The 10,000-nt window shown below is 41.1% G+C and overlaps 1 protein-coding gene across 1 annotated transcript in view; it reads left to right on the top strand.

Moving 5' to 3' along the window:
- Positions 1-10,000, top strand: part of LOC308105607 (alsin-like) — a 59,556-nt gene that overhangs the window by 11,403 nt on the left and 38,153 nt on the right. The window contains exons 8-16 of the mRNA XM_080456439.1: positions 229-294; positions 1,559-1,642; positions 2,164-2,328; positions 3,387-3,498; positions 5,589-5,666; positions 5,846-5,982; positions 7,878-8,027; positions 8,490-8,604; positions 9,114-9,271. Of these exons, the coding sequence (XP_080312565.1) occupies positions 229-294; positions 1,559-1,642; positions 2,164-2,328; positions 3,387-3,498; positions 5,589-5,666; positions 5,846-5,982; positions 7,878-8,027; positions 8,490-8,604; positions 9,114-9,271 (1,065 nt within the window). The remainder of the gene's footprint in view (positions 1-228; positions 295-1,558; positions 1,643-2,163; positions 2,329-3,386; positions 3,499-5,588; positions 5,667-5,845; positions 5,983-7,877; positions 8,028-8,489; positions 8,605-9,113; positions 9,272-10,000) is intronic.

The raw sequence follows: 10,000 nt of genomic DNA, 5'->3' as shown, positions 1-10,000 counted from the left end.
TTGGCTATTCAAAAAAAGCAGATGTACAAGCTCACAGCGCCTCACTTTGTGCCTCGCTGCGAGCTTGTACATCTGCTATGTTTGAACATGTTTGAAAGAGTTTGAAAAATGTTGAATAATTTTGAATTACAAAGAGGTTTGAGAACTACATATTTAATGTATAATGTGTTAAGGCATTTGTAGAATCGGCCTCGGGTCTTAATGGGTTAATGTTTCTTGTGTTTCCAGGGGAACCCTAAAGTGGCCAGATGGGCGGAGCTACAATGGACACTTTAAGCATGGACTGGAGGACGGGTCAGTCTGATGAACTCATACTAATTAACCTAATCAACGAATTAACTAGCTAATTAACCCGTCAGCGAATTAAGCAACTAGCTCATCAACCGGCCAGCCAATCACCTGACTAAACTCATATCAACCAAGTTCCAACCATTACTGATCAACCTACCAGCTAATTAATTCATAGAGCAGTCAATTAACCAATTATCCAAATAAGAAATGGGAACAAAACAGAACATGCAGAGAGATTAAAACACATCATTTGTCTGATGTTTTTTTTTTACTGTTTATTTCACTTTCTATTTCATTATTGTACAACTAAACAAAAAACAACAACTCAACTCACACTGCAGCTATGCCTACTGGGAAATGTAGTTAACGGTGTGTAACTATCATATGGAATGATGGGTAATGCGGTTAACACTGTTACTATCATATAGAATGCTGGGTAATGCAGTTAACACTAGGGGTGTCACGATACGCCTAATCCACGATTCGATTTGACTTTCGATTTTAAGGTCACGATTCGATTTTCGATACGATATATATTTTTAAAACGTCCTTTTTTTCAGCTTTGAGGGCTATATGATTATTAATTTAGGGCGGCTATTGTCTTGATTTGTAAAGAAAAACACATGTTTCTCAATAAGTCCCTTTTATTTGAATAATATCAAATGAGAATAACAAAAAGGGTTTTATGCCCTTACAACAACTGTCATTTTCAGATTCTTCTTTAAGATGAGTTAACAACAACATTCTTGTGAAGCTCTATAACTAAATAAAATCTAAATACAAAGTTGAACATGTAAGAAAAAAGGATCCAAGACAACCGTTATTTGGCTACATGTTCTTAAACATCTTAAAGTATGTTCACATTGTTTGGTGTGTGTGGGTTTGTCCTGTTGTCTTTTTTTTTCTCCCCCGTCGTAAGCACGCATGCGCGATGCACGGAAAAACAATAACAGCGGCTCGCGCATGGCTTCACCCGGACGTGCAATCGGATGTGCGCGGGAGTATTTTTTTATTATTAACCCTTGAATCGCGATGCGGCTTTTGATTTCGATACACTGTATCGAACGTCATTTTCGGTTCGATTTCGATACGTATCGAGTATCGTGACACCCCTAGTTAACACTGTTACTATCATATAGAATGCTTGGTAATGTAATTAACACTGTGCAACTCTAGGTAATAATGTAGTTAAGGTGTGTGTTTGTCCTACAGCTATGGGGAGTGTTGCATTGTGGGCAATGTAGTTTAATAGTGTGTTTCTCTACAGCTATGGAGAGGGTTCTCTGGGTCAGACGGAGCACTATGTCGGTCACTGGAAGGAAGGAAAGATCCATGGTTATGGAAGATACAGGTCAGTATGCACTTCCTGCTTTAACCTGAATTAGACTTTGTCGTACCGCGGTGTTGTGCTGCGAAAATAGCCAATCTACAAGCACACAAGCGTTGTGAGCTTGAAGATCGGCTATTATCAGCGAGCGACGCAGTCGTATGACGGAGTGTAAACAGGGCCACAGATTACCAAAAGGCAAGTAAAAGAATTCAAAAGCAGAACATCAAGAAATGTGATTTGTTGGTATTGTTTATTCACGTCACTCCTGGTGCGAATGACCTTTAATGATGTCATGAGTCGAATGCTGTGATTGGTTCCCTGTTTTTATTTGACCTGATTGTGTGAAGAAAGGTACAAAACGTGTGTGTTTTTGTGTGTGGTGTGTGTGTGTGTGTGTGTGTGTGTGTGTGTGTGTGTGTGTGTGTGTGTGTGTGTGTGTGTGTGTGTGTGTGTGTGTGTGTGTGTGTGTGTGTGTGTGTGTGTGTGTGTGTGTGTGTGTGTGTGTGTGTGTGTGTGTGTGTGTGTGTGTTTTTCAATTCCAGGTATGCCAACGGAGAGGTTTACGAGGGCTGTTTCAACGAGGGTCATCGCCATGGTTACGGCATGCTGAGCTCCGGTAGGCTGGCCAAGACATCCTCCTGCGTTTTCATTGGCCAGTGGGTCCATGACCGGAAGACCGGATATGGAGTTTATGATGACATCACAAAGTATGTCATCAAACAGGGATTTACACACATTAACATTGTTAACATCATTATAGGCAGACTTCTAAATCTTTAGGTTCAATACACCACCTATAAACCTATTCTAAAATTGCCTAATGGGCGAACGGACACCATGCCCTGATGTCAGACACAAACATAAGTGTGTTTTTAATTGACATGCAATGGTGGAAGAAGTATTAAAAATGTTTATTTAAGTAAAAGTATCAATACCGCAATGTAGAGAAACTCTCAAGTACTCTATGCAGAGGGTCCCATTTCACATGTAGAAACATCTTGTGAAAATAGCAGATCTACAACATCTCTTCAAATAGCCAAAGTATAGAAAGGGCTGGTTAATGTACATTTTAGTCACTAGTTACTAGTTTCTACATGTCTCAAATAATTATAGATGAGTTCAATATTTGCCTCTGAGATGTAGTGGAGAAGAAGTACAATTATTGAACATTGGAAATACTCAAGTAAAGTACAGTACTTGAGTGTGTATTTAAGGGAAATAGGTGGAAAGGGGCGTATCTGATGTAACATGCACTGATGTCGGACACACCTTAATCTGTTGCCTAACAACACCGATTTGCGCATGTGAACCTCTATACATAAAACACACTACGAAGCCCATGTCTATAATGCATTAAAAACATACTTATATTGCATTATAATCAGCTTATGTACAATTATAGATACTGCCGTCGCACATAAATATTCATAATACTTTATAACAATAATCATATCACATTATAAAGCATTATAATGATTAAAGGTCTTTACACAACGTGAGTGTTGTTTTCATGTGATTTAAATAGCTATATGTGTCATGAGTACATGCAAACGCAAATTATGCAACATGATACATTTTCTTAAACAAGGGTGATTTTTCATCGTGAATAAAAGCTGTTCAACCTGTTGAAGCATCGACAAATGAATAGTTTGATGTGAAATATCATTCAGAGATTGTGGAATAGACTGGCCGTCAGTGCTGTGCTGTGTGTTATTGTGTTGTGTGTATTTCTCTCAGTGTGTGTGTGTTATGTGTGTATTTGTAGGGGTGAGAGGTACATGGGTCTATGGTGTGATGACCAGCGACAGGGCAGTGGTGTGGTTCTCACTCAGTTTGGACTTTACTTTGAAGGAACGTTCAGAGACAACAAGATGACAGTAAGTGCTAAAGCAATATAAGCCACACAAGGCCATGGTTTACCCTGGATTTTACACCGGCTATACGAGGCGTATAGGAACACTATAGTCTTCTGACCCTCTGCAGCATGAAAAGCATAGATATATCCCAATTAAAACTGTTTTAATAGTGATTGCAATGGAAAAACAAGGTCTTATGCACATGCACACCTGATCATCTCAGAGACGGGCGCGTAGGTAGAATAAATCAAAATAACCTGCACACCGTCACTTCAGTCAGACAACTCTTGGATTGAATTTAGAATATATTTTTATCAAGCATAATTGAGCATAGATATATGAAGCATAGTTTGGCGTCAGGGCTCTGTATCTATTCATTCTATCCCTGTAAGCATGAACAGTTTAATTAATGTTACATGCCAAATAGAATTGACAGGGAATGAATTAAGACCCCCAATGGGAATCTAGAAACGGACAGGTGGATGCTGGGGAGGTGGTGGGTTTGAGAATCTTCATGGGCAGCAGCAGACAACCAGGTAAGCGACAGACAGCAGATGATACGGCAGGAGACAGCGATGACAGCAGAGGAGAGCAACAGCAAGCAGCACGACAGAACAGCCAGAGAGAGAAGCCAGAATGAACATATGTAAAACCTTGCACATACACAGGACGAAAAGGGGCTCTTCTCTTACCTTGCCATATCCCTGAATTACCTTCTAAAGTTAAACATTGATCTTAAATCAAAGACTTAAATACTACTTGGACTTAGATGAACTTATCATATTAGTGCGTTTTTGTGTGGTGTTTGTATAGTTCCTGCTCCTGCTTTTTTTTGTGTGATTAATATGTTTTGCCGTTTTTATTGGTGATTCTGTGCTTTTCACTGTTGCCAATCTGTATGAACAAAACAATAGTGAACAGTATCCATTGAACAGCATAGTGAATATTGTTAATAAGACAGAGGTGCAGTGATAGTGATACATGTGGTCCTAGATGTGTTTTTATCCAGTATTGAACCACAGGACGCTAATCAGAATCCACGACTGGAACTATATGTTTTAGGAAGTGAATGAATGAACACACCTTCCAGCAGAGGAGACATACTATACAGTATTTCTGTTTCTGTTTTTTTATTAGATTTTTTTTTAATGACTAGCAGTCAAACCTTCATACTGTGCAGACAATCAGGACCATTCAGAGACCTTGTGCATTACTGCATAAAATATCCCATATCTGATAAACATAATATATCTAATATATATCTGTATATTGTAATGATGTGTTCATGTTTATTAATACAACAGGTCTTACATAACCTATATTCAAATTGCCTAATGGGTGGGTTGGTGGACGTCACAAAAGTAACATGCAGACTTGCGAGGCGCACCGTTACTCCGCTCGGCACCGAACTTGGCACAAATGCTGTTCAGGGGTCTGCCATGACAAAAGTCACACCAAAAAAACTAATGTGCACACATTGGGGGGCTCTACAGCAGTGTTACAGCAGTGTCTAACATTTCCTATGGCCATAACTCAGTGACCATTGCTCTGATTAGCACAATACTGCTGCAGCAACTGAACATTTGTTCAAAGATTGTTGGACAACCACTTCAGAGGCTCTATACATCTACGTATAATGACAGTATGATAAGGTTGGCAAGGAATATCACTTCAAACACTAGCCATGCTTTGTATGGAGAATATAGGTTGCTGCCTTCAGGAAGGAGATACAGTGTTCCTACATACAATAAGGTCAAACTGAAGAGGTCCTTTGTCCATCAGACGACATTGAGGCTTAATCAGGAGTTATAGGCCAGGGGTAGGCTGAGAGGTGGACATTGCTCTTGTCTTTGTATGTCTTTATGTATGTATTTTGTTTTGTTTTTCTTGTGTCATGTCAAATGTGTGTACTGTTTATTGTTGCATACATGGCTGCTGGGTCGCAAGACAAATTTCAGTGTGAACTGACAATAAAGTATTATCATATCGTATCGTATCGTATCGTATATAAGACTGGATTTTCTGTATTTATATATTGTATTGGTGTATTCATGTTGAGGGTTGGTTATTAATACAGTAGTATTTAACATGTATTGCATGTATGTTTCCAGGGTGCAGGTCTTCTAGTGTGTGATGATGACACAGTGTTCCAGGGAGAGTTCTCTGATGATTGGACCATCAGTGGAAAGGTAGCCCACATATTTATTCATTCATATTTATCCATTCATAACGTAGAGAGTTTGTCATGTTATTTGTAACTCTTTGAGTTACATTTACACTCTTATTGACAGATAAAATGCAACATTTCCAAATCATCAATCCGTCCATTACTTAGTGCTTGTGTTTCACCTCCCATGTCTCCCACCAGGGGGTGTTGTCTCTCCCCAATGCAGACAGTGTAGACGGGGTGTTCAGTGGGGAGTGGTCCACGGGGTTAAAGGTCACGGGAACCTTCACCAAAATCAACCTCCACGATGTGGACAAGAAACCCAGGAACCTCCTGAAGTGAGTATATACGAGCAGAAACCTCATATCTACATATTTCAACTTTTTATGTTTATTTTTTACTTTTGTTTGTCTTTTTTGGGGGGGATAAATTAATGTCCTTCGTCATACTACAGTACAGTGTCACACTATGGCAGGGGTGATGCAACTTTGATGATGTAGAGGGCCACTATATTTCCACACTCACTCCAGAGGGACACATTGCATATACTGTCGGGCCCATTCTATGTCACACAAAAGTGGCAAAAATAGCAGATCTGCTATTTTTGCAATTTTTTTATTGGAATCCTGATTTATTTTTTGCTATTTTTTAATTGGAATACAAAAATAGCACAAATAGCAGATCTACAAGCTCAAAACGCGTTGCACTTGTAGATCTGCTAACTATTGAACTTAAATACAAATACATTGGATATAAACAAGACAATAGAATTGTAATACTAGTCATTAAGCTACTAACATAGACTGAAGTAATTAAAGCGGGTCATGTTTGCATGTTTGCAATCATAACAGCTGAAATCAATAATATATCACTATTCTGATATTAACCTGTGGGCCGCATTAAGTGAAGGTGGGGGCCGTATGTGGCCCCCGGGCCGCCAGTTGCCCATGTATGCTCTATGGGGCGGCAGTGGGTCAGGGGTAGAGCGGCGGGATGGGAACCGCGAGGTTCCCAGTTGGATCCCGGGCTCCCCCAGAGTTAGTGTTGAAGTGTCCTTGAGCAAGACGCTGAACCCCTAATTGCTCTCGATGAGCAGGTTGGTGCCTTGCATGGTTTCCTCCTCCATCGGTGTGTGAATGTGTGTGTGAATGGGTGAATGTAATGCACAATCTATGTAAAGCGCTTTGGATAAAAGCGCTATATAAATGCACCATTTACTAAAGTAGCAAACATAGCAGATTTACAAGCTCAACTGAAGGTGAACCCATTAAGACCGGGAACGCATCTGTGTAACCACTTGAACCGTTCTTTTATACTTTGGCTATTCAAAAATAGCAGATCTACAAGCTCATAGCGCGGCACCGAGTGCCGCGCTATGAGCTTGTAGATTTTTTTTTTTTTTTTTTTGTGAAAATGTGTGCAAATCTTTGAATATATATATGTTTTAAAGCGAAAATGTTTTACTCAAATCTTTGGTTCTGGGGGGTCTCTGGAACGAAATATATTTAGATGGGGTCGGCGGCCAAATACAATTTTGGGGGTCCTTGACATAACAAAGTTTGAGAACCACTGATATAGCAACATACAGTGTTTCAGAAAACTGTTATGATTTAGAAGACATTTGTAGAATCGGCCTCAGGTCTTAATGGGTTAAGTGTGTCTGTGGGTTTTTATTGACCGTGTAGGTGATACCTTCAACCAAAACAGTAGCTTTGGTGCACAATCACCACTACAACAACACCAGACATAATGTATGTACCAAAAGTGGTACATTCACTGTTTTCTGCTTGTGTTCAGTGTTATTTTAGTATTGAGTGTTTAAGGCTGATTTCTGTGAGTGCTGTAGTTCCTTTGACTGTACAAGTATCTTTCTAGACCGTGCGCCCATAAAGAAACTATTAAAACAACTGTGTGTGTGTGTGTGTGTGTGTGTGTGTGTGTGTGTGTGTGTGTGTGTGTGTGTGTGTGTGTGTGTGTGTGTGTGTGTGTGTGTGTGTGTGTGTGTGTGTGTGTGTGTGTGTGTGTGTGTGTGTGTGTGTGTGTGTGTGTGTGTGTGTCACTCTGTGTGTGTGTCTGTGTCTGTGTCTGTGTCACTCTGTGTGTGTGTGTGTGTGTGTCTGTGTCTGTGTGTGTGTGTGTGTGTGTGTGTGTGTGTGTGTCTGTCTGTGTCTGTGTGTGTCTGTCTGTCTGTCTGTGTGTGTGTGTGTGTGTGTGTGTGTGTGCGTGTGCGCAGAGAGGTGGGTGGCAGTGCGGTGCGTGCAGATCAGAAGTGGAGGTGTGTGTTTGAGGAGTGCTGGAGACGTCTGGGCTGTGGACCCACTGGAGACCTGAATACTGCCTGGTCCAACATCGCTGTGACCATCACTACCGCACGCAGAGAGAGGTACACACACACACACACACACACACACACACACACACACACACACACACACACACACACACACACACACACACACTGTGACCATCACTACTGCACGCAGAGAGAGGTACACACACACACACACACACACACACACACACACACACACACACACACACACACTGTGACCATCACTACCGCACGCAGAGAGAGGTACACACACACACACACACACACACACACACACACACACACACACACACACACACACACTGTGACCATCACTACCGCACGCAGAGAGAGGTGCACACACACACACACACACACACACACACACACACACACACACAAGCTCGTCTTAATACTTTACTTTTTATATGGCAGAGATGCTGTTACCCACATACTGTAGTATTGAGTGATATGATGTTACTTATACTGTGTGTGTGTGTGTGTGTGTGTGTGTGTGTGTGTGTGTGTGTGTAGTCCACAGCTGAGCAGATCTCAGATCAGGGTTCTGGAGCAGTTGGAGTTCATTCCTCAACATGAAGAAGCAGTGACTGCTGCAAACTATGACACTATACCAAGATACCTGGCCAAGGTACGTCTGTATGTGTGTATTTAAATTTTGTATTTTTTCCAACAATAATAAAACAGCATTATGTGCAAATAAGTATTGCTTTCTATTCCATTACAGTTGTACTATTTTTTTATTTTATTTTTTGTATTTTGAAGTTGGAAAATAGTTTGAAGTCGGTCTTTTACATGCAGATGTCCATATATGGGCATAGCGGTCAGATCTGTGGTTCTGGACAACCGGATCTCTATATATGCCTATATATGGGCGTTTCGGGTTTGTTTAATGGTTGTGTCTGAGTCATAGTGAGTGACATGCCTATATATGGGCATACCAGAACTAGTCGCTGCGAGCATAAATTGGTCTTTACAGTCACTGGTTACAAACATGCAGAAGGTCATTTTATACCCTGAGTGTAACTTGTAAGGCATCACTTACTGCCTGGATCTGGTCGGGGACAGACTGTTCATTATGTGTATGTTGTGACTTTGAACTCTGTGTGTGTGTGTGTGTGCGCGTGTGTGCGTGCGTAGGCATGTGAGACTCCTCTCCATCCTCTCGGCTGGTTGGTGGAGACGTTAGTGACATCATACAGGATGACCTATGTGGGCGTCGGCTCCAACCGCAGGCTCCTCCCACAGGCTGTGCAGGAGTTCCAATCCTACATGACACGCCTCTTCAATGTCGTCAGGTACTTTTGATTGATTGATTGAATACTTTATTATTAGTCAGAAATGTAAACAGCACGAGGTACAGTCAGACATTTAGGCTACAGAAGGATAACACAAAAAAAGTTCTGCTGGGACTTGTTTCCATTGGGGTCCTATGTATTCAATTCATCGGGGCGGCAGTGGTAGAGTGAACTGGAAACCACAAGGCTCCCAGTTCGATCCCGGGCTGGGGGGCTCCCCCAGAGTTACTGTCGAAGTGTCCTTGAGCAAGACGCAATTGCTCCCGATGAGCAGGTTGGTGCCTTGCATGGTTTCCTCCTCCATCAGTGTATGAATGTGTGTGTGAATGGGTTAATGTAATGCACAATCTATGTAAAGCGCTTTGGATAAAAGCGCTATATAAATGCACCATTTACCATTTACCAACATAGCATAAAAATAACACAATAATACATACAAACAACAATTACAAAACTATATGTACAAAGGAGAAAAAGTAAAGAATATTCTGCAGTGAATGACACCTCCTTTCTATGGGTTTTTCAGGCCTGTTTTGAAAGAAGCCAGTGATCCACATGTTTTAAAAGGATAGTTCACTTTCTAACCACTAGTCATCCCATGGAGACTTCAATTCATGGATATTTTTTTTAGTTTTTCTCTCCTTCCTAAGACAATAATTTGATGACCAGCGGAACGGTAGGCAGCGGTTCCGGTAGGAGATACAAAGGAGACTCTTTGCGTCTCCTACC

This window comes from Gymnoscopelus braueri (genome assembly GCF_963280865.1).
Source record: "Gymnoscopelus braueri genome assembly, chromosome: 18".
In the NCBI taxonomy this organism is placed as follows: domain Eukaryota; kingdom Metazoa; phylum Chordata; class Actinopteri; order Myctophiformes; family Myctophidae; genus Gymnoscopelus; species Gymnoscopelus braueri.
The sequence above is the reverse complement of the archived record's forward strand: the minus strand, read 5'-3'. Positions and strand labels throughout refer to the sequence as shown.